This window comes from Ambystoma mexicanum, chromosome 13 (assembly GCF_040938575.1).
Source record: "Ambystoma mexicanum isolate Mex_15411 chromosome 13, UKY_AmexF1_1, whole genome shotgun sequence".
NCBI classification, from domain to species: domain Eukaryota; kingdom Metazoa; phylum Chordata; class Amphibia; order Caudata; family Ambystomatidae; genus Ambystoma; species Ambystoma mexicanum.
Genome location: NC_090938.1, coordinates 497,153,150 through 497,178,067, shown reverse-complemented (window position 1 = coordinate 497,178,067; position 24,918 = coordinate 497,153,150). Strand labels below are relative to the sequence as shown.

General features: G+C 44.1%; 1 protein-coding gene across 3 annotated transcripts in view; it reads left to right on the top strand.

Annotated features, from left to right (window-relative positions):
- The window catches only part of GOSR2 (golgi SNAP receptor complex member 2), a 176,073-nt gene that overhangs the window by 325 nt on the left and 150,830 nt on the right, over positions 1–24,918 (top strand). For 2 of the 3 annotated variants that reach the window (XM_069634156.1, XM_069634158.1), the window contains exon 2: positions 18,072–18,136. In XM_069634156.1, the coding sequence (XP_069490257.1) occupies positions 18,072–18,136 (65 nt within the window). Of the gene's footprint in view, positions 1–268; positions 288–18,071; positions 18,137–24,918 lie in introns of those variants that run through there. The other variant, XM_069634157.1, reaches the window with a different exon arrangement.

The following is a 24,918-nucleotide window of genomic DNA, read 5'->3' as shown; positions in this document are numbered from 1 at the left end:
ATGCTGGGAATTATTAGTAGTGGAGGCATGTGGGAGAGGAAAGAAGATAGTGGTGGTGGTGGTGATGATTTCAGCAGCCAGCTGTGTGTACGATGTGTTGTCATACTACTACTACTCCCATGAAATTATGTTTTCCCACCCAACAAGCCCAATGCCACCCATAGTCTTCAATGGGAGTCTCCTTGCACCAAAACTGTACGCTTCTTCAAACAAAAGTTAACATACGTTGTCCTCCGAGGATTCAAGCACCCCACTTTTGCCCCTTTGGCGAGTTGACAGATTGAGAGGTATCGATTTTGCAATTGAAGGATTGAAAGCTTTAATGTCCCAAGAGCGGGGCTAGGGCGGGTCTCTGTCTTGAGGATCAACGCAAACCCATAGGTGCAGAGTTCCAGTTGTGGTGGTTGGCTCTGATACATGGGTCAATATGCTATGTTGTTTAGGAGATTACGGTGTGATTGCCAAGTGTATATGGAGTCGAGGTCTAGGACCCCAGTTGTGAGTGTCTGCATTAGAGCTCCCGACGTGTGACAGTGAGATGCAGAACTCTGTGTGTGGTTAACCTATCGGATATAATTGTGCTGTGGTGTGTGTCTAGGTGATGTCCGACTCCAGGTTTTGTTTTTATTTGGGTGGTCTAAGGTTGCAATCAAAATGACCAAATTAACTGGTTGTGGGTGCAGACGTAGTCTATCCCTTAGCATCATGTAGTGTTCCAAACAAGCCCCGCAACACTCATGATAGTTATTGGGGCATACAGTTCTTAAGTTATTAAAACCGTGTGTGGTTATCGGGTTAGTACTTGCGGTTGCGAACCATGACAACTTCTGTCGGGCACATACAGATCTATTCTATTAAGGTCAGAAACCATCAGGTAGGTGCGCATGATGTGAAGAACTCAATGTAGGCTACACTCTCCATCCTAGCCATGGCCTTTAAAGGTACCCCTTGTTGGACCTAGTCAGTGAAGTACAGCTTGATTCTCTAGGCATGGCCTTCAAGGAACCCCACATCTAAGGCTAACTTGGGGGTACAAACTAAAAGGAACAAGCTTTAAACTAAAACCAACAGGCATCGGCGAAGCTAACGGTTTCAGCTTTGTGTAGGCATGGGGTTAGTGTTTGTCGGGCCATAAGGGTACTACTTGGCCAAAAGATGGCAACAGCTGGAAAATGATGCTAGTACCAGTGGGCATATGATGTTATATGCTGGCAAATGCCTGACATTCCTATATACAAGTCAAAACAGTTGGCTTTGCAAATGTTTTATTTAATTATTTATAGGACTTCACTGTAAGTAATACATGCACAGCCACATTTCTTATACATCAAGTGACTGAAGGCCCACTCGATTATCAGGTCCCCATTTACAAGGCTATTTAAGCCAGGAACTCTAAAAGAAAATACTGTCAGATCCTGTGAAGCACAGAATTTGATGTTACTTTGTGTTACACCTAGTCCAAAGAGCTACAGAAGGGTGTGTTTTGGCCGTGGAGCGTTAGGTAGTGGATGCGTAAATAACCAAACGATGCCCACAGCCTATGTCCCTCCCCACAGCCCATCTCCTCAGTACTCCAATGCAGTGGTTCAGCTTATAGCCACAACTGAAAACGGATGGATGTAATATTTTGAGTCAATCATAACCATTGGCACTGCTCTTGTCAGCATCCCATGTAATTTCATTGTTTGCATATAAACCTTGGTTTTATGAGTAATGTATGCAGTCCGGCTCAAATTGCTAGACCACAAGGTGTAAACATGTCTGGGGTGGCTTGTGTTCCAGTGTAGTGAGGATGTTGCCAAGCAGTTGAGATTGAACTTCAGCTTTCAATTTCTGGACTAAGACTTCTTTTGTTTATAGCTAGTTGCCTTCTGTAATGGCACATGCTTGCTAAAGAATTGTAGAGTAGAAGGCTTGCATCTATCACATTTTGATTTTTACTCCATTCTTCCCTCCAGAATTACATTTATTTTGTGCCAACCTTTTTTTACTTATCCTCCAGGTGGTAATCCCACTTATATATACTTTGTAATTCCGAAGGTTCCTCAGCCAGTTGATGCACCTGCTGCAGATAAGTGTGTAGGTTGCACCTTGGGCGAGTTGGCAAACGGGTCCATCCTTCTGAGGCTGATAATATGAGTAACATTGGTGGCTCATGTCCACCTTGTTTTAGTGTGGGATTTGCAAACAGAGCTGGTTGGCATAATCTCTGGGGACACGTTTTCCCTTCTCGAGGCTGCAAACGGGGGAGAGGGAGGGTTGGGGGGTGCAAATGCCCTGGATGGTGGAAGAGGAGGGAGAAAATGTCTTGCAGGTAGCAAGCATCCACCATGACCAAGGCAGTGGGATTCCCCATTCAAAAGGTGAAGCCCACAGGCTCTATGGCAAGGTTGAGGTGAGTAACGAGAACCATGCCTGCAAACTCCCTACGTATTTGAGACTCGTGCCCTAGGCAAGACCCTCGCCTACAAACACAAACCTCTCCCACCCCGCACCCTCTTCCTGCTTCCCGCTCCCCTCCCGCCTCCCAACCCGCCCACCGCCGCTCTGATTGGGCCGTGAGCCCAGCTGAAAGGGTCTAGCAACCCTCCTCGCACCGGCCCCTGCATTCATTGCAGGCTGCCGACGCGAGGTAAGGAGGCCCATCCGGGCATGCCGCCGATTTCCGGGCGCCAACTGGGCCCCCACGCCCTCCGAGCGTCCCTCTCCCACCCCGCACCTGCTTCCCGCTCCCCTCCCGCCTCCCAACCCGCCCACCGCCGCATCCTCCCAGGGCAGCCCTCTGCCCGGCAGCCCCAGCGGCTAAGGGCCCCAAGGCCAAGGGCGGCTCCAGGAAGTGTCAGCAGGTGTCCGCAGGGGAAGCCAAGGAAGCCACCAGACACCGACAAAACTGTAAGTGCTGGCTTGGGTGGGGGGTAGAGCAATTACTCTACTCCGGAAAGCTCCTGCCACTCTCACTTACCTTTCAATAGCCTGCAGTCTAATGTTAACCAGCACCATTGCCCTAGAGAACCACACTGATGAACCACACTGATTAGACTGCGCCACTTCTAGGCAGTAATGTGATTGTTAGCATATGCCGCACTTAGATGACATCTCTAATAGCCTCTCTGTGAAAAATAGAATTTAGAAGTGTGCCCAATAGCCTCTCTGTGGAAAGTTGAATTTAGAAGTGTGCCCAATAGCCTCTCTGTGAAAAGTAGAATATAGAAGTGTGCCCAATAGCCTCTCTGTGGAAAGTTGAATTTAGAAGTGTGCCCAATAGCCTCTCTGTGAAAAGTAGAATATAGAAGTGTGCCCAATAGCCTCTCTGTGAAAAGTAGAATATAGAAGTGTGCCCAATAGCATCTCTGTGAAAAGTTGAATTTAGAAGTGTGCCCAATAGCTGTGAAATGTTGCATTTAGAATTGTGCTCAATAGCCTCTCTATGAAAAGTTGAATTTAGAAGTACATTTAGAAAGTTGCATTTAGATGTGTACCCAACAGCTTCTCTGTGGAAAGTAGAATATAGAAGTGTGCCCAATAGCCTCTCTGTGAAAAGTAGAATATAGAAGTGTGCCCAATAGCATCTCTGTGAAAAGTTGAATTTAGAAGTGTGCCCAATAGCCTCTCTGTGAAAAGTTGAATTTAGAAGTGTGCCCAATAGCCTCTCTGTGGAAAGTTGAATTTAGAAGTGTGCCCAATAGCCTCTCTGTGAAAAGTAGAATATAGAAGTGTGCCCAATAGCCTCTCTGTGAAAAGTAGAATATAGAAGTGTGCCCAATAGCATCTCTGTGAAAAGTTGAATTTAGAAGTACATTTAGAAAGTTGCATTTAGAAGTGTACCCAATAGCATCTCTGTGAAAAGTGGAATTCAGAAGTGTGCCCAATAGCCTCTCTATGAAAGTAGAATATAGAAGTGTGCCCAATAGCCTCTCTGTGAAAAGTTGAATTTAGAAGTGTGCCCAATAGCCTCTCTGTGGAAAGTTGAATTTAGAAGTGTGCCCAATAGCCTCTCTGTGAAAAGTAGAATATAGAAGTATGCCCAATAGCCTCTCTGTGAAAAGTAGAATATAGAAGTGTGCCCAATAGCATCTCTGTGAAAAGTTGAATTTAGAAGTACATTTAGAAAGTTGCATTTAGAAGTGTACCCAATAGCTTCTCTGTGGAAAGTTGAATTTAGAAGTATGCCCAATAGCCTATCTGTGAAAAGTGGAATTCAGAAGTGTGCCCAATAGCCTCTCTATGAAAGTAGAATATAGAAGTGTGCCCAATAGCCTCTCTGTGGAATGTTGAATTTAGAAGTGTGCCGAATAGCCTCTCCGGGAAAAGTAGAATTTTGAAGTGTGCCCAATAGCCTCTCTGTGAAAAGTAGAATTTAGAAGTACATTTAGAAAGTTGCATTTAGAAGTGTAGCCAATAGCTTCTCTGTGAAAAGTTGAATTTAGAAGTACATTTAGAAAGTTGAATTCAGAAGTGCACCCAATAGCTGTGAAATGTTGCAGTTAGAATTGTGCTCAATAGCCTCTCTGTGAAAAGTTAAATTTAGAAATGTGCCCAATAGCCTCTCCCTGAAAGTTGATTTTAGAAATGTGCCCAATAGCCTCTCTATGAAGTTGAATTTAGAAGTGTCCCCAATAGCCTCCCTGTGAACTAGAAGTCTCTGAAAGGGCATGAAACCCATCATATCTCACCAACACGCTTACTCTCTCCTTACATCACCACTCAACTAGAACACAGAGATACTATGACACCATTCGGTATAACTGTTCTCATATCAACATTCGCCGCTCTCTCCACATCATTCTAAATAATCACTGCTGGTTACACACCCCCCAGCGAGGCGTTCTCCTCAGGCCTAACGCAGCCACATCCGATCTGGATTAATCCTGCCAGAACGAACACATACTCCTGACCTCTCAACCACCACACCTACCGCTAGAAAGCAGCTATTACATTGATACTGCACGAGCTGTACACATACCTGGTGCTCACACGCACCTTTTTGACTCTCTCTACTGATATGAACTTCGGTTCCCAAGGGCGTTCAACCTACCAGCGCCTTCAGACCATACCAATGGTATATAAGGCGCTATATAAATGCAAAATAACAATAACAATAACTTGTAGTTCATTAGTGTAGTTCCTCATGCTATTGCCCCTCTGTTATTTCCTCCTTGTGGTCCCACCTGTGATTTGCTTTTGAGAATCCCCCCTGTTGCTTTTCCACAGATCTCTTCTTTTTTAAACTTTTATTTTTATCGGCAAAGGTTCACAAGGTACAAACATCAAGGCAACAGGCATATGAATCATATACAACATGGAGGTGCCTACAGGCTACCTTATCAACATTACAGCAGTGACTACAATGTTTTGCGAATGGGGGAGGAGAGCTGAGGAGATCATGATGCAGGAGTGATGTCCGGGGACAGACAGGACTCCGACCCAGCCTCGGACTGAATATTGAGATATGTGTTAAATTCACTCCAAATGTTCTTGGGACGAGACTGGGCCGGCAGCATGGTCAAGTAGTCCTCCTCACAGTTCCGTGACCAAGTAAGCAGGCCCAACCATCTCTGCGGGGTCGGGGGAGAGGGGCACCTCCAACTCTGGAGTATACACTTCTTGGCAATCATACAACTTATATTTAAAAACTTTTTCAGGCGTTTAGTTTCCTCAGTGCTCCACACCCCAAATAGGACTGCCATAGGATCGGGATCAATAGTGGTCTCAATTACTGCACTAAGTGTCTTTAGGACCCTGTCCCAAAAGTTGAACAAGTTCGGACAGGTCCAGAACATATGTAGATGATCAGCGTCCGAGGCCCCGCACCGTGGGCAGAGGTGCACCTCCAAACGAGCAAACCCGGAAGTCCTGCGCGGTGTATAATATAGCCTATTAAGGAGCTTATATTGCATGGCCCGAAAGCGGAAGTTGAGAGAAACTTTTTGGGTGTGGAGACACATGCTCTCCCATAGCTCATCAGTTATTTCTAGGCCCAGTTCGTCTGCCCATTTGTTGCGCGCTCCGAGGACCGGAGTAGAGGGGACGTCTTGCAGGATATGATATAATGATGAGATGACGCCTCGTGCACCGCCCGAGTTAGCAATGTACGCTATTGCCGGGTTATCAGGGGGCTCATCAGGGAAAGAGGGCCACCTAGAGCGGAACGCAGCGCAGAGCCTGTAGTACTGAAGAGTTTCTAAGGGGGATCTAGTGTGACCCGGCCTCCAAGTCTGGGGGTCTATGAATTTACCCTCTGGATAGAAGTCTGACAGTGCCCTATACCCCAGAGCCTCCCAGTGGCGGGCCAAGGCAGCGTCCAGCGTGGGCTCTAACCCGGGACAGGCCCATGCGGGCAGCCACTTGTAGTACGGGGAGATCCCATCAGATGGGCCTAGTATGCGTGTCCAGGCAAACATGGTAGCTGCGACGGGATCAACTGGGGAGTCCGGGGCGTAGTGTCGCTGTAGCACTAGGGACATTAAATTAATGCCAGCGGTTGCCAACCGTTCCAGCTTAACATGAGGGCGCACTGGGGCGCCCGGGTACCAGTGAGTGGCATATTGGGCTTGGGCCGCAATCCAGTATGTAGCAAAGTCAGGGGCAGCAATACCCCCCCGTCTGTATGAGAGTGCCATGTCAGTCCACTTCTTGCGGACCGCACCTGAGTGCCAGAGAAATTGTGCGCAGAGTGTGTGCAATTTAGTGAAGTATGCCCTCCCAGGCCAAACGGGTATGTTACTAAAGGTGTAAAGGAGCTTGGGGACCAGAATCATTTTAATCAGTGACAGCCGACCCGCAACAGATAACGGAAGAGTGCGCCATCGTGAGATTTTGGCCTCAACTATCAGCGCTACCGCAGAGTAATTCTCAGTGAGTAGGGTGGGTTTAGTCAGGGATACATGTACACTCAGGTATTTAACGCCCTCAGAGGCCCAGCGCAGGGGATATTCGGAGACGGGCTGTATGGTAGATTGAGTGAGCGGGAAGATCTCTGACTTGGAGTAGTTAATTGTAAAACCGGAATGGGTGCCAATGCGGGTGACATCTCTCAATATGGGATTGAGATGATTTGTGGCATCTCTAATATAGAGTAGGACGTCGTCTGCGTATAGGGATATAATTTCAGGCTCCTCTGTCAATCTTATTCCCTTATGAGAGTGTCTTGAGCGGACATAGTCCGCCATTGGTTCTATCACTAATGCGAAGAGAATTGGGGAGAAGGGGCAGCCCTGGCGGGTGCCTCTGAATAACGTGAAAATCTCGGATGTTAGTGAGTTAACTCGAACCCGCGCACCGGGGGAGGTGTATAATAGTCTGATAAACCCTATCATGTTTGGGCTTCCACAGATCTCTTCTGCATTGTTTTGCTCCACTGAGATTTTCTTTTGCCTACAATCTTACTTGCAGTTGTATTTCTGCTCACTGTAGGGAGCCCCATGACTCTTCCGCGTTGACTCTGCTCCAAGTTGCACCCCTACGAGAACGTCTGCATGGCTACATCGGATAAAAAACTTAGTGCTGATTGTGGCCTCCACTGCCAGCTACTGTGAGAATACTTCTAGTATTCTCACCTGTGTTCAGAAAATAACTTTTAAAGCAAAATGAAACACCAGAACAGAATGTTCTTTTAGGGTGCTAGTAGGACAAAACGCGGCAGACAATGGTGTGGATAATCAAAAAGTGTGGCTCCAAAACTAGCAGCCACAATATCTTTGCTGCCGTCTGAGTGGTGTGCAATACCTGCTCAACAGATACCCAGTCATCCACCTGGATGCGTGTCTTGGCCTCCCCAATGGTGTTTTGACAACACTCCAATCGGCAACCTGTTGTAAGTAGCTGGTCTGTCAGGGTATACCACTGTTCTGGATTTTGTCTAATATCTGGATAATCTTTAGTAAAAGACAGTAATTTCATCCGGTTCCAAGCGACATGAACCTGGTGCCTTGGATTGTCGATGTCAAACCCAGGCACTTCTCATTGGACACGTCTGAGTTACCATAGGCTTTGATGGGGCATTTATGCTCCACAATAAACATTTCGGCTCTATTGCAGGACAGAAGTTTGAATCAAGTTTATACTCTTGGATTGCTTGATCATCTGGCAGGGTATACACTTCATTGTTCTCATTCACCCTTTTATGTAACAGCCACATTTGTTTACATATCCTTTGTACTATTGCAAATATAAGCATATCTCGTTGCTGGGGCACATACATTTTAGCCTGTACTACTCCTTCACCCCATTTTTGATCCATGCCAACACTACCTTTTCTGCGGTTTCTGTGTCGTGAGCTGTAATACTGTGGGCACGAGGTGGCGAGAAGACCACCTTATAACTAGGTACCTGATATGGCGGTGGAGGAGGCCTTTTTACCTTTAAACATTTTAACAATGGATCTGCCTCGCCCTCTAGATTGATCTGTTCAAGTCACCTCTGTTTCTCACCTGACCTGGAAAAGAAAATCTTTGATGCTGTCAAAACATCACTAACAGGGTTAATCATTTATCTGAAGTGTTTCTGGAAGAAATCCTTAGTCCTGAAGATGGCCACAACAACAACTTTTCAAAAGACACCAGAGAGAGTGTCCAATGTATTGTATGGCCGAAACATGTTGACTATCTCATAGAAAGACTACTAATGATAATAGTCTAATGAATTAACTTCATAAAGTACTGTTCATTTAGTGACCGGTTTCCCTGTGTTCTTCTGATTCAGGCTTTCCTTATTTCAGCTCGATGGGTTGACTGTACCAACTACATTTATTTGTTCAGTCTTTTTAACATGTCATTTTTAAGTTTTGTACCATGTACTATTAAAATAGGTATATTTTCTCATTATCTCAGTTGTACTGCATTCTTGATATGCATCGAGTGTGTGATCTCCATGTTTTCTGTATGTTAAATACCATGCAAGTACCACTCCCATCTCAAATTTCCGGGTCTGTGTAGAGAGGGGTAAACAATTCTTCTTTCTTTGCTTAACTCATCCTCTAAGGTACTTTTGATTCGGCTGTCGGGGCTGAGGGTAAGTCCTGGCTACATACACACCCCTAATTCTTATATCTTCACGGTCTCCTTCTACGCAATCCTTAATTCTTTTTATCATTATCAAATGTGCACGCTTTTAACTTTTTCAGATTGTGGCTTACGTTTTTTAAATCTGTGCTTCCTTTTTTTAGATCTTTGTGGAGCATATTCTTCCTGTTTACACGTTTCCCATTGCAGGGGTCTAATGGCCTTATCACGCTTAGCGGCTAATATTTCCCTTAAATATTTTTTTCTGGGTCGAAGGACTCGTGCACTGGGAATTGTAATGCCATTTTTGCAAAAACACCACCCCCAAGCCTCTCCTGCTCATAAATTCCCATCCTGGCGTACCTTCCAGGGGGCCAGGTACATGTGTTTCTAATTCTGGTCGACTCTTACAACATTGCAATCCCATTTCTGTCCTAATTACTTCTGTTTCTTCATTACTTTGTGATCACAAAGCTGCTTTGATAATGTCCTGCTTTAAGTGCAGTGCACTCACAGTCAATGAAATCTACATGCTTATATCATGATTAATCTCTACCATGGTTTCAACTTGTGTACACCAACTGTTTTTCCCTATAGTTCCATTAACCGCATGCTCCATATAGAAAACACTACATTACATAAGTGTATTTCCCTGTGGTTCATTAACAATATGATTCCACAGGGAACATATTACATATTGAAGGTGCATTTCTCCATTGTTCATTAACAGTATGCTCCCATAGGAAATGCATTTCATTTGAACATTAGACCATACGAAATACTGAAACGGTCTTGCCCCTTTTTCTGCAGTATTCTGTGCCACTGCTTCACCAGGATTGTAAATCCCCTTTTCCTTTCACAAACTGGGATCCTTGGTGCAGGAATCAACGTGTCGGAGGTCAGCAGGTTGGTGAAGGTGTGGCTGCTAGAAAACTCTTGTCCAAATAACCGCACTGTGCCCCATGCCTGACCCCCAACCTTTGCCTGCTCTCCGACCTTTGCACATTTAATCCAACTGAATTTTAACTGCAATGAGGTCCCATCTGGTGGCGCCAATTCTGAGAGAATACTTCTGGTATTCCCGCTTGTGTTCAAAAGATAACTTTATGGCAAAATGAGACACTGGAACAGAATGTTGGTTTACAGCTCAGAGAGACAGGTTTATTCTGCTGCAGCGTGCCTAGCATGGTTTACAAACGACCATCTGAGTATCTTTGTCCCCCCCCCCGCCCCATTGACAAGAGGCACATCTTCATATAGTTTTACAACAGGCCATTGACTCAGATAAAATTGAACTCCTGCTGTGGTTTAACTCTACTTCACACAGCTGCTCCTAGGCTAATATAACCCACTGTGCCTGCTTCGTGAGCGCATGTCAACAGCTGAATCCTAAAAAGGACATTCTATGGTTTTGGAGGCTAAGGGCTTCTTTAAAAATAACATGTTCGCAGTTATCTGTTAAGGGAACCTATGTCAAGCCTACAATTTTAATACCTATTGCTAATCCTACCGTCACTCTTGCACTATGGGCACACAGATACCTCTGTGGACAGATACCTCAAGTGCTCTTGGCACAAAGCACTTAGGAACACACCTGCAACAAGAACCTGGGTTTTTGCAACCTAAACACAGCTAGCTTAGATGTTCACTTTCACCCTATTTCTGAAACCAAGCCCCCGCTTTTTCAACTTGCATAGCACCATCAGACCATGCAAACGGCACCAGAGGGCTGTATAGAACACCCAATAACGTACCAGGTAGTCCTAGTAAACCTTGTATGTGTTAGGTGTGTTATGCAGTGCAAACGTCGAGCCATTTGCCAACGATTGCATAGTTTAATCAGTTGAGGGGGGATATGGTCCAGAAAACCTATACATATTACTCAGTTTGCATATTTGTCGGCTTAATATTGGTGGCAAACCTGTGCTGATTCATGGTCATCTGACAATCTAGCCATTCTAATTTCTCATTCATACCTCTGAACAAAGTCTAAAGGTCTTTCAGGATCTACAACTCAAAGCCGCACGAATAAAATCAATCATATCATCCTGGCTAGAACAGATTGCATGCCTCCGTTTAAAGATATGTAGCATATGCATATATCCACGGAAATAATAGATCATAACTTGCTGTACTATTCTTTAGCAACCTGATCTCCCCGCTCCTCTGCCCAAATTGCCATGCTTCAAAATGTTTTCTGACATCTCTTTCCATTTTTAAATGTCATTTCCCTGCTTGCTTGATACTTTAGTGTATGAACTGCATTCAGAGGACAGAATCTTTTCAGGGCTGACATACGATTCATCCTTCTGAGGTCTTAAAATTGAGTTCCATTAAATTAGATAATATTTATTATTACAGCACATGGAAGTGGACAAATTCCAGCACAAAGTACGTTTCAGCTATTGTACCATAAATGGACAGATTGCTCAACACATTTTCAAGTCCCCTCATTGTCTATCTGGGGATGATTGGAAGCTTTGGGAATACAATGGGCATACCCAATACCCCAAAGATGGCAACTATTATTTTCTCATAACATCATCAATACACCTTTCATTCTCAGAACTTAACTTTTTCTTCTTTGTAAGTTTATTTTTAAAAACATGGTTCTTTCCTTTTTTAAAAAAATATTTTGCCACAGCTTTTTTGATGGATTTTTCATAATCCAAGCCCTCTCTTGAGAAAGTCTTTTTCTTTGTTTTTCTAAATCGTAGACCTCTCTCCGCCATGTTGTAGTTGACACTCTTTCAGTTTACACTGCATTTCTGCGAGAGAGAGAAAAAAGATAAAGATTTCAGTCTTTCACTCTCACCTAATGTATCTGGTTCTGCACACCATGTTCCATCCAAAGAGTACAAGAGCAACCTTGGAGGACCGATCTGCTCACTTCTAAATATAAGGGCAGTTGGTTTGACCTAGTCGAGATGGGCTTGAGCGATGGCTTTCTAATCCAAATACCTTATTTTGTACCTGGAAGATAAGCGGAAGATAAGCATTTTTCTATGTCCTGAAGCTAGGTCATCACTACTCCTAATTTTGATATAATTTACCAGAGTGCCGACTTGTGAGCAAGGAAATTAGTATTGCTATGAGGTTGATGTTTCACGGAAAATGTTCTTCATGAAGAATGAGGGATATTAAATCCTCTTCGTATATGGCATCTAACTATTTTGAGAGATTTGAATCGTTTTGACCCAGCAAGGTAAAATTCTGTCCTCGCCCAAAGGGAATATAGAAGTTGTGGTCATATGCAACACAGAAGAGTGGTGAATGGTAAGTTTGGAATAAATTAACTGCCGGTTTGGAGAGGACTGCTCCAGTTGGTGCTAGTGGTAACAGTGATTTGTATATGTCCGGTACTCCTTGTGCAGTGGTGGAGGCAAGTTAAAACATGGTGGTGTTGAAGGTTGCCAAGAGCACTGCCAGTGGTTAAGATTAAGCCAAAACCTTCCTCCCATCCCATTTTTTGTTTTGGATGAAAGTTGGAAAACTTTCACAGTATTTCTTGTTGTGTCAAAAATAAGCATCACCCGGAGGCCAAAACAGTGCTATAGGAAAGTGTGTTAAGAAAGTAATTAATCTTTATCACAGTATTTCCTTCTCCTTAATTTAGTCTTTGTTCGCAGTCCTCTTTCACAGTCTTTCCTTCATCATTCGTTGATCGGTCCTTTTCCTTTGCCACAGTTCTTTATCGCATCCCTTCCTCTGCGGCAGTCCTTTTTTTTTTTTTTTTTTTTGTAGTCCCATTCCTTCTCCATTGAACATCATAGCCCTTGGCCTTTGTAGTAGTCTCGTTCTCCTTTCCCCCGACCTTTTGCCTGATGCAATCAGGTCTTCCTTACATTAGTTACAACTAGAATGTTTATCCGAATGTTGATGCCCTCTTTGCATAGGCATGATGGGTAAATTGGTCCTTGATTTTGGTACAGCAAAATATTCTCATCTTTATGCAAACAGGTTAACAAGCAACACATTGTGCCATATAATGTCTCTCTATTCTATTTCACTGTGGTACAGTCCTGCTTTTTGGCCTTGTTGCCTACAAATTGTTAGGGGTTACCCTGATCTCTTACACATCATAACAGCCTGGGTAATTGGGACTAAACGTTATGTTGTAACACTGAAAATGCCATTCAGGATGGCAAAGAGATCAAAATCTTTGTTTGGGCTGTTTTAGCATGTTGTGTAAGCTGCCAGCATCAGACCTCAGCTGCTTATATAAAATGTTAGAAGTACTTAATCGGCCACCAGAATCCTACAACTCACCTAATAATCAGCTTGCATGTTCTCTGTGATGAGATGATTCTTTGTGGGGCCAAGAAAAATGCATGCCTATACATGTAAAATTTAGTCAACGACTGCAAACGCCAAAATCGTTTAATTTGCCCCTGCTTGGTTTGTTTTGTCGGTCCTATATTCAGCATACATGTGTAAATATGGTGTCCACTATTATTCGAAAACCGTATGAACTCATGCGTTTTGGCAATCTTTTAAACTGATGAGCTCTAACTTGTATATGTTTTTATACAAATTGGTTGGGTCTTGCAACAAGATGGAGAGAGCTACAAAATTAGGGTATTTTTCACAGCGGATCTTGCCAAGAGTGTGTGCCAATAGCTCTGGTACTGTACTGTAAAACACTAGTTATCTTCACAAAGATGGCACCCAGAACCCAGCATAGAATATCACACAGTGTGTATCCTCACAAGGTAGTCCCCGCACATGCTGATCATGGACCGCCGAAAAAGTGAGAACAGCTGCAGTCTCTGTTTTTAAAACAAAAACCTCATTGATTATGCTCTACTCAGAGCTCCTAGGATCTAGACCTATTTTTCAAATCTTTAAAGAGATTGTCAAGATTCATAAGCCAGGCTCTCAAATATACAGTAGCTCCACAGAAAACAGATATTTATTTTCAAGTATCAGTAAGGGATCTGAATTTGGGGTACAGGAATAGGGTACCATGGGTTACTTCTGGGAGTCACAAATAACTAGCCAATACAAGTACATTTTGCAAGAAATTGCCCCATCCTTGCAGATTGCAAAAAGGATCGGTAAGATGTCTTATTCAGTGAGACATGTATAGCTTGAGTTATTGATTACAAAAAAACTGCTTGCATCTGGAAAAAAGTCTTTCATCCCAGGTTTTCATTTTATGCCTGTCGCAACTACTGTGTTGATAGAACACAGCCTCTCATAAAAGTGTACAAAGAATGGCCAGGTTTCCTTAATTTAAAATGATTGCTGTTCCAAACACAGCACTAAAGGTTTGCAAATAGTTTGAACTGACTGACGTGATGGAGTTCTTTTTTCAGTACTGAGAATGCATTTAGTTAAATTGCTACGTAACTGGTCTGCAGAGAACCTGTTATTCAGAGATATTGACACCAATAAGCTTGCATCTGCCCATGGCTGGAAGCCTGCATGACTTTTGTGTTGAGAACAGGAGTGAACATTTTAAATTGCTGGGTACTGTAGGTAGTCGAACACTCCTCAATTGTTCACATGCACGCTATTTCTTACTCACCAAGAGTCAATTATCACTCGCCAATGGCTAGTGGAGAGTGCAGATTTTGAGGCCTGATTGAGGGCACTCTATTTAAGACTTGAAGGCATATTTTTGTACTGCCAATTGACTTATTTCTTTTGAGCACACATTGCACATTATTAATGTTTGGCCTACCTAGGACAGAACATCCTTGGAAAGAAGCTTTATCTTAGATTGCATTTACATACAGGGTATTGGCCTCTCATGTTAACTGCTGGTTTGGGCAATTCTGATCTTTCCACTAGGGCACGCTGCTAAGAACCACTTAAACTTATAATTCTCTTATAGACGCGATATCTGAAGCCATTGTCAGTATTCCAGAGGTAAATTACCTTATCAGAGCGTAAAAATGTATCTTATGACAAAAACATTGTCTTTGCCATGTTTCGATGGTGTAGTTGGAGGTGGTGGCTTCTCCTTTCATGCTGCCATGGAGTTAGATCACTTGATGGCCTAACTTCACCTCTTTTCAACATCTGCTTTTGTCAACGATTGGCTTTTTAATGAGTAGTGTTTGAACAAAGTCCAATGTTCTCTATTTCGTATCTCCACCAGATTTTTTCTTTTCTTCTAAACAGTAAAGGATGTATTGATGGTTATTGTTTCACCTTCTAGTTGTCTGAACACAAAGCAGTTAGCACTGTATTTCACATAACGTGTTAGTCATGTATCCTCTCCAGCATATGTAAATGTTTATCCACCCCAAGATACTATAGTTCCATGCTGCTGGTGGAAAGGCTTCACAACGTAGGTGCAATGCAAAACCGACCCTCTGCCCCTTCACCCCCCCCCCCCCTTTGAAGGTGGTAAAATAGTCTGGGAAACCAAGAATAGCTTATACGTTTTGTGTTGCAATAATGTTCTACTGATATTAGTTGCTTTCCCACACAACATAAACCTTTCTGAAATATTTATCCCAGCTCTAAATCCATGGGATTGCTGCTTTTAAACGGCCTTCCCATCAAAACTGGTTAGTTACACTTAGTGGCAGACACTACATAAACTATAACCTGGATAGAAAAGTGCTCCTTGTAGTTCTCCGAGAAGACTTTTCATGCAAAACATGACCTGTTTATGAGCTTCGGAAAAGTAGAGTTGACCTAAGCGTTGATGGTTCTCTTAGTGTGCGTTTTAGAAGTGTGTTACCTTCATTTTGCACCTGTTCCAGGTTTCCTATGTGACCGTTACTGATACGGTATGCTCAGCGTGGTCAAGACCTCTCCACAAGTAAAGGTCCCTTCCTTTTCTTCTTGTGGGTGTCCATCACTATGATCGCATGTCATGCAGGAGATGTGCTGTGTACCACAAGTGGATTTTAACAGGTTTTTTATTGCTATCCTTTTCCTGCCAACTCCTCACAACAATATTTATTTCTGACTAGTTCACTAGCACCATCCCTTCCTAATACCTGGGCCATCATTTCCTACTATTCATTTTCTGTACCTCTTCTGGCGGATGTATGGGATTTCTTCGAATATTTCTCCTAATGGAGATTTCACTGAAAAACAATCTTCTTTTTACTTTTTCTTTGCGTATAAAAATAAAACGGCCCTTCCCTATCCTAGCTCTTACCCTTAACCCCACACCCCACCAATTATGCATTAAACATATACCATTTCCTCTACCTTTTTTCAGTGAAATATATTCAGTGAAATCTCATTAGGGGAAATGCTAGTCAAAGAAATCTACGGTAACGTGTCTGGCACCTGTAGCTGTTGGGCTTCTCCGCTGTCATTTACAGTCTTCTGATTTTGTTGCTAATATTCCATAGAAAATTGCAGCCAAAGTTATTAATTCAGAAAGTTCCAGAGTAGCACAGTCAGGTGTAAAATGTAGTCCACCTCCAAAGGTGACAGTATTTTTACATCTACTTTCTAATTGACTATATATTGTATTTCGGGGACACATTCTTACTTTGTAGTAATGCAGAGTTAAAAGTTAAGGTTGATAGAGCAGGAGCTAAAACTAGCTCCTGGGAGTTGGTCATCCCCCAGTAGGCGGGAACCAGGAGTGGATACACTGCACACTAAAAATAACTTCCACATGAGATGCACACTTTTTGCCCATTAGGTAGTATCCTTTATGTTTAAATGTGTCCTAATTCTTTATTTGCATTCTCAAACACTGAAAGTTAATGTCACTAAGGCACTAGATGGCCGGGGGAGCTAAAAGTAGCCTCTGGTAACTGTTGGTTTTAAGCTACCAGGCTCTCTTGGGCTAGAAGCAGGATAAATGGCTCCCAACGATTTCAAACCCCGAGTAATGTATATAAATCTAATCTTTTTCTCTGAAGGGAAACACCAACTCTTATTTCTGTTGAAGAATTAGTAGTACTTTCTGCTGCCCTCTACCCTGCAATGATCTCTCTTGGAAGTACAAAAGTTGGGAGTTCACAAGGACTTCCCTGTGCCTCTAATGATGGAGGGGCTAACTGCCCTCTTCAGATGATTGCATTTCAGATGTAGAAAGGGCGTCCATGGGGTTTGAGCTTTATATGGGCCTGCAACCAATTGCCTCAATAGTTTTTAGAGGTCCTGTTTAACATCTTGTGTAAGTAGGATTACTATAGCTCTCTTAGTCACTTGGTTCATATGCCCCTTTCCATTTACCAAGCCAAAGCAATCTGGTACTTTGGCCCGATTGTTTGTGAACATGAAGTTGGACTAAAGGTGCAAAAATACGCTAGAATATATTTGGTTATTAAAGTAATTCTCTGGACTGAAACATTTAGTACTTGGTGACTAAGTCCCATTTGCAGACCTAAATGTGGGTGCACAGCAAGTGCAGGGAAGCTATAGAACAGTCCATAGGCAGAAAACTCCACTGCACTTCTGTCATTCTGGTATAGGCAGTGGCTATGTTTCCGAAAGCCATCTCCCTGTATCACTGGGAATTGAGACTATTGAGGTTACTAGATGGTTGATTTCCAAGTCTGCAGACCAGCTAGACAGTGAGAGAAAGCCTTTCTTTACCAATGTGATGTCACGCTGACGAAGAACATTTCTTTTGCTCTTTACTCATTTGGCCTGTAGTGGAACTTAACTTTCACCTGCCAGTGTATATAGCTAGGTTGTTCAGGATAATGTGTGACTTTTCCTGCATAATGGCGTTGTCTGTTGCTAATGTGTACTTACTGATGGACTAGACAAGGAGAATACATCCTACATTATCTCTGACATCTGATGGTTCTCCGGTAAGGGATTGCCTTCATCACAATGTGGCATAATCATTCGTACATGTTGCATTCTTCATGGTTACGTCTGTCTGACACACCCCATGCCCTGACTCCAACCTATGTACGTTTGAAGCTAGAGGGTTGGAACCAGTGAAGGCGTGAAAGAAATTAAACATATGTTAGTCTCTCAGCCTATACGCTGTCCTCCTCCCTGTGTTCTTTTCAGATGGGGTGACTCCAGGTCAAGTTGGGCACGGAAATGAGTGACTTAATTGTAAAGTATGACAAATCATTAATTGTACTCTTGTCAAATTTCACCTGTAACAATATCTTCTTATTTTTCTAGGCAAGTGCATGAGGTGCAAAGCCACATGGGGAGGTTGGAAACCTCGGACAAGCAGTCTGTTCACTGTGAGTATTTAGCGCAGAAGGTGACAGTCTTGGACTCATTTTGAATACATCACCACCATCTTAACATATGGGACACTCTTTTAGCGACAAGGACCAATGTTGTCCAAACCATAAGTTGATTCACTGTATTTATATTGGTCCTAGGTGTGATCTGCTCTCCTCATCAAAGGTTTTCCCATGCTGTATATATGTACTATTTAATTGCCAATAAGGATTCCACACAAAATGATCTGCCCAACATTTGAATATGGCACAGATTTTCCAGTTTGAAGGCATCAAATATACTTTTGGAGGGCAAGCACACAAAATTCGTACTGCAAAGAGCATGTTCTCCTTCGAAGGGCATGGTGCTACACTGTGGATAGGAGCTTTAGGTAGATCGCTGGCACATGTGAAGTATTTGCATGACATTTGTAAACCCATAGATCAATGGCTGGAAGGTTTGAATACATCCTAAAAACTTCATTGCTCTGTTCAGCCTCAAACCAAAATTCTTTAGCCTTCCATCCCGTTATAGAAGGGGAAAGTCCATATGCAAATTGGGCTTGCTTCGTCCCACCCTAAAATGGGATGTTCGCCTGAACTGCCAAGCCGCATTCTTTCTGCCTGTGACAACAAACCACCTCAAAATGTTGGGCTTTTTGGCGGTTATGAGTGAGTAGTTTTGGGTCTCTAGGCACAGCACGTTTGGAACCCACGTCCGGGCATACTTGTCCCACTTAGGGTGACTTAATGCACTATAATACATGAAGAATGATTGCTGAAAGGTTTTGAATACATCATAATGACTGGCATTGCTCTGGACGATACCTCAAACAAGAGTTTATCGGCCTGCCATGCCATCTTAGAAGGGAAAGGCCATTTGCAAATAGGGCCTGGTCCCTTATCACATTTGTAATACAGTTTACAAACTTAGATTGAATACAATAAATCTATGAATAAAACTGAATAGCAATTCTTAAGCACGTTCTTAAATATTCGTCTTGTTTCGCTTATTGTTAAAAGTATAGATGGTCGCAAGTACAGCTTCATGTATAATAATAATTTAGTTTATTGTGATCTAATCCAACATTTGAACTATACACAACATAAAATTATTAGTATACAAAATACAGAAAGCAAGAATACAAATGTGCAGAAATACAGATAAAGAATACAGATAAAAGTATACAAGTAAAGTACAGTGCAACGCAGCAACATAATTGTATCACAATATATCGAATAGTTCTGTGGTGCTAAGCCCTTACAGGCACTTCGTGTGTATTTAATTCAGCAAACCAGTGCAGCGATAAAAATGGAAATATAAAGTAAAAATAATTTAAGTGTGACTAAAGTATGACTAGTGTGCGATGCGCATCTGGGCATTTCAATTCCACTGCAAAATAAATTCCACTTCCAAGTACTACCAAATGCATCAGGCAATTCAAATCAAATCATGGGTCAAATTCATGGAGAAAAGACGGAAGCTCGGGAGAGAAAGGGGGGAAAACACCACTGTCTAATTTCATTAATCAGATTCTAAATAAGGCAAGCTGGACTGAGATAGAATGTGCATTCAGACAATAATCCCAAAAACAGTCAGCCGTAATTGCCTCATAGGAATGGACCAGGCTGCCCAGTGTACACATATATAAAGGCCCCAGTTCCATGCATCGAGTAAGGAAATGTCGTGCTGTCTCCACCTGGTAAGATTTGCAAAATATTCGACAAAACCTTAGTTCCAAGGGTACCTTCAAGCGGGAGCCCAACACCGCCATTATTGGCAGTTGATTTATACGTAACTTTTAAAATGAATTGTCTAACATCAGGGGCCGGGCAAATCTGTAGGTAAGGTTGAATCTTATGAAAGCGGTGCACAACCTGTGATACCGCCTCGTATCCTTTTAACTTTGCCAGATGTATATAATTCTCACACTAGTACCACCTGTTGAGTTTGTGTTCAAAAGATGTTTTTAAATGAACAAAGCAATGGCCTCTTTTTGGCAAATGGCCAGTCAATCTTCATAAATATGGTTTCATTTAGGGTTTTAAGATTACAACCATGCAGGATCCTTTCAGAATCATACCTATCCCCAACCATTGCCAGTAGCTTACAGGTAGGGTCTGCACAAGATTTTGGGTAGAAAGACCCCCTGGCACAAAGGGCGATGCCTCTTAAAGATGTTAGACCTAATTCTAGCCGAAGGTGTTCCATGGGGCATGTTGGGTTTAGCCTCAGCACAGTTCTCCAGTAATGGCCCTCCAGTTTATTCAGCCATGACAGGTCCTGGATAGCAAGGGCTTCAAGGCCGTAGAGAATGGCCTGGACAAAGCATTGTAGGTAGAGCTTAACAATCCCAGCCATACTATACCCCGCTGAGCGTCTGGCAAACTTACAAGCTTGGAGCGTGAGTGTTTTAGCTCATTTTAATTTTATTTTTTATTGCTGATAATCCGGTCATAGTTAGGCTGTGTCTCAAACTCCAAGCCCAAATATGGATAAGATTGAGTATATTCTATAGTGCCCAGAGAGGTGTAAATTCCAGTACGGCCTATCTTATTTCCAGCAATCACCAAGATGTTAGTTTTCCCCAAGTTAATGGACAGTCCCAGCTGTGTCGCATAGCGGGCCAACTCATTAAGCATACTTTTTATCCCTGACATGGTCCTGTCAAACAGAATCGGGTCATCGGCATAGAGCATGCCCACGATAGGATAATTTCATATCTTAGGGGGGCAATTAGACTTGGAGACCATGCGAGGGAGGAGATCTGCAATATAAAGATTTTGAATCATGGAGGCTGCCACACACCCCTGCTTCACCCCCAGATTTATATATATTGGGTCAGATACCTCCCCCTCATTATTCAGTCTGACTTTAGCCGAATTGTCACTATGCATCAGATTCAAAATATGCAAAAGCCAGCTGGGACAGTTCGAAGCTCTGAGTTTGGCCCACAGTGTGTCTCCCTGTTCACCTGATCAAAGGCACTGTGGAAATCAATGAAGGCAATATACAAGGTAGCATCCTTCCTGCTGCGTGTGGTGTTAATCAACCGATCCAGCACTCCGAGCTTCATGTATAGTTCTGTAGTTTGGCATTTTCATTGGTTTTAATGTGTGAAGTTGATGCTTCTGGTAACCAAACACAAGGTTCTCTTTTTCATTTCCTTGTTATGAATTCTGACAATCTATTTGAAGCATCATTAGTGTTAGTTTTGTTGAGATGCACTTCAGGAATTTTGTTGAGGACTGATTCTGCTTGGGTGACGTATTGGTAGACCATTCCGTTTTCTGCACCCTCGCACACAGTCTACTGCCCCCATGTTTACAGTTAACACCTGTATAAAAGCAAATCTGAAGGTGTGTGGCGCACTGTAGAATTAGACCTCCTCTTACTACTGTTATTTGTGGCTGAACTATGTAGGATGTATTATTTAATCCCAACTGAGGCTAATGGCGAAGGTATGGCATTAATGTTTCTGGATTGTTTTTTTACCTTCTAGAATTTAGCTAAATATGGTGAAGTCTCATTGTAACTGTGCATTACCATTGTAAGGAAAGTTAAGATCACATCCACCAACCTAAGGCCTGATGTAAGGTAGATATATGAAGTAGATAGGCTGTGAATTAAAACAAGTATTGGCAAAGCCACTAGTTTTGAATTTGCTAAAGGGAACTCCTGCTGTGCATGTCTACACAGAGAGACTGGGAGAAGCCACTGGGAGAAGCCTGCATGGCTAAAGGACAATCAACATGAAAGTATAGAGCAGTTTGCATCCATTCCCCTGCCTCACCTGCCTCCCATTTCCAGTGCATTTCAATGTGCACTGTCAGTTGCATGTCACATTTCAATTGGGTATTCTTAGTTCACCATACCTAGATCAATACTAGCTGAACTATTACTAGATGGAACTTGACAATCAAGCCATTGTTAACCCTACAACACTTTATTCAATTGGGGTGACGGACATCTGCATATCGAGGGTTGCACACCCATCCCAGCGCTCCTAATTGGTCCATTAAGCTATCTTTTTTTGTTTTGTTGACATTCTTACTCTTGGCCTCTATTTGGTAGTCCAGTATAACTAGGCTAGCGTTTATTTTGGTAAGAGAAATCGATCTCATTTCCTGACGGCAAAAAACCTCAATGTGTCCAGAGGTTCCCTTGAGCATATCTTGGGTCCATCAGTGCCACAAACCACAATTGTTAATACTTATTTATCTTCCACAAAACTGCCTCTGGACTCCAGATTCCCAATCCATTTTGGCTGGATCAACATGCACCTAAGCTACAAGTCGTCATCAACCTCCCTTTAACATGACTTTGCCTGAATCCCGGTTTGTTTTATCCTTGCTCTTTTCCCTACCTCTACACCTGTATCCCTTTTACTCTGCATACTAGTGTCTGGTTACCCCTGATGTGACACAGTACCCTAACTTCCAGACAAGCTTTGGTGCTCTGAAACCACTACAGTGGTGACTAGAGTGTAGTATAAAAGCTTTAATAAAACATAATATCCCGCATATCTATACCAAATCCCTTGCTCCCCCCCACCCCGTTTACTGTTAAAGTCCCACTTACCAGCTAGAACACTTATTCGTCAAATGTAATGGTAGTGCTACAGGAGCCAAAGCAAATGGTGGTGCTATAAACGTACACAAGGCTATAGCAGATCCCCACATGCATACCCGGGCAGCACTGGGTGGTACCGCTAGTATTATATAAATAAATACTAAAATGTAGAGACTTTATAATTGGCAATACTACTGTAAGGCTGATCGGACTGGATAGGCTCCGCCATATCTTGGGTGTGCCTGGTTTAGCCTTTGTCTTCTGAGGGCGGTAATACAAGTAGAGTTAAGGTGGATCATTTTAAATAGGGGCATTTTAATGCTAAAAGCTGATGCCACTCCGTCTCTGATTCTATTCTCGTCTAACCAGTCACCTGTCTTGTTGCTTGACTCCTCCTTTCAAGAAATGTGCATCTAGGATAAATGGGTTCTAGTTCAATTTCTCTTCTTAACTACGATGCATGATCTTGGGTATTCACTTAATCTCCCCGTTCCTCAGTTCTCTGCTATGTATTAAGTCTTATATCAATAACTAGACATTTACATTTTACAAATGGATCAACTCCACCACAGGTTATCGGTAATTTCTTATTTTTATGTAATACTCTTCATAATTCTTTCACTAAACGTCAGTAGAGGCGTAAACAATTGACATGATTCTCCCGTGGATCTTCCTTACTGAACTTTTCAATGTTGATCTGTATTTAAGCATCTATTTCTTTTTTCAACAGTGATTTATAGCAAACCAATTTTTATTCCAAGCAGTCTGTAAAAGTTGCATGCTAGGTTATCAAAACCTTGTGTTACCAGGGGGCGCAGGCAAGATGGCAGCCTGATCCTCATGCTCACTGTATGGCCCCGGGAAACTTGCAGAGTTATGCCGCTTAAAGGAATGTGACCCCCCTCAATTGGCGAAATCTGGAGGTGGGAACTGTTGGGGGACCCACGAGCATTGGAGGTACTTTTGGGGGTGCCTCTGATCCAGAGATATTCGGGTGTTTGCCTTGGAACTCCCCCCTCCCCCACGTGGCCCTGAAATCAATGCGGGACGAAGACCGTGGTGTGGCCTACCGCACCGAAGGGGAGGAGTCCGGTGCCCCATCTGAGCTTCCTCCTTGGCCGCCAGTGAAGGCTCGAGACACCCCGATACCATGCGGCAGAGCTGCCCCCCCCCCCCCCGGGACCTCCGACCTGAGGAGAATCTGTGGCGAGAGCCCCCCAGCCCTCCTCCCTCGGAGGCCTTTGAGATCCAAGGCGGCATCGGGAGGGGCAGCGGGCGGAGACGCCGCGCAGCCCTTCACATACTTGAGGGGGGGAGAGGGGGGGGCGACTGCGTCCCAGGACAGACAGCAGCGTGGTCCCCCAGCGAAGACCCCCACCGGCTCGGGCCGACGCGGTAGCGTGCCTGGGCCCCTCCTTCTCCCCTTCTGCGTTTCTGCCCCGTTGCACGGGGCACACAAGGCCTCTTGGACACACAGCGAGTGAGAGGGCTCGGCCGGGACTGCCTGGAGAGGGGCCCGCCACGGCCACCGGCGACACCGCCCTCCCTCCCAACCATCTCTTCGGCAGGCCTGGGCCGACGCGGGAGCGCGCCCGGGCCCCTCCTTCTCCCCTTCTGTGTTTTGGACCCGTTGCACGGGGCACACAAGGCCTCCTGGACACACGGCGAGTGAGAGGGCTCGCCTGGGGCTGCCTGGAGAGGGGCCCCGCCACAGTCACCGGCGACCCTGCCCTCCCTCTCTCCCTCCCTCTCTCCCTCCCAACCATCTCCTCGGCAGGCCTGGGCTGGCGCGGGAGCGCGGCCAGGCCCCCCACCTCCTCTCATCTGACCCCCCCCATAACCAGGGACGTCTGGGTAACCTCCCTAACAACGTGGAGTGCGCGGAGCCCTAACCTCACAATGCGAGGCCGCAACAGAAGTCCCTGGAGCGGAGCGCCTTAACTGCACCGCCCTGCCGCATCACCGGGAGGCGGCCCTGACAGCCTGCGCACGTAGCTGAGCCCAGGTGAGCACTCGGGGGGGCCACCAGCTCAGCGGGCCCCCACCCTGACCTGAGCACTCACTGGGACCTAACTGCTAGCAGTGGGCACTTCTGGAGGGGGTGACACAGGTGACCTCCTGGGAACACTGCCCCTCCTCGCCACACTGGGGAGGCACGTGAGGGACATATAAAGTGGCGCCAAAGGTAAGAGGAGTATCTTGACGTCAGACCCAGGGGTCCCAACGA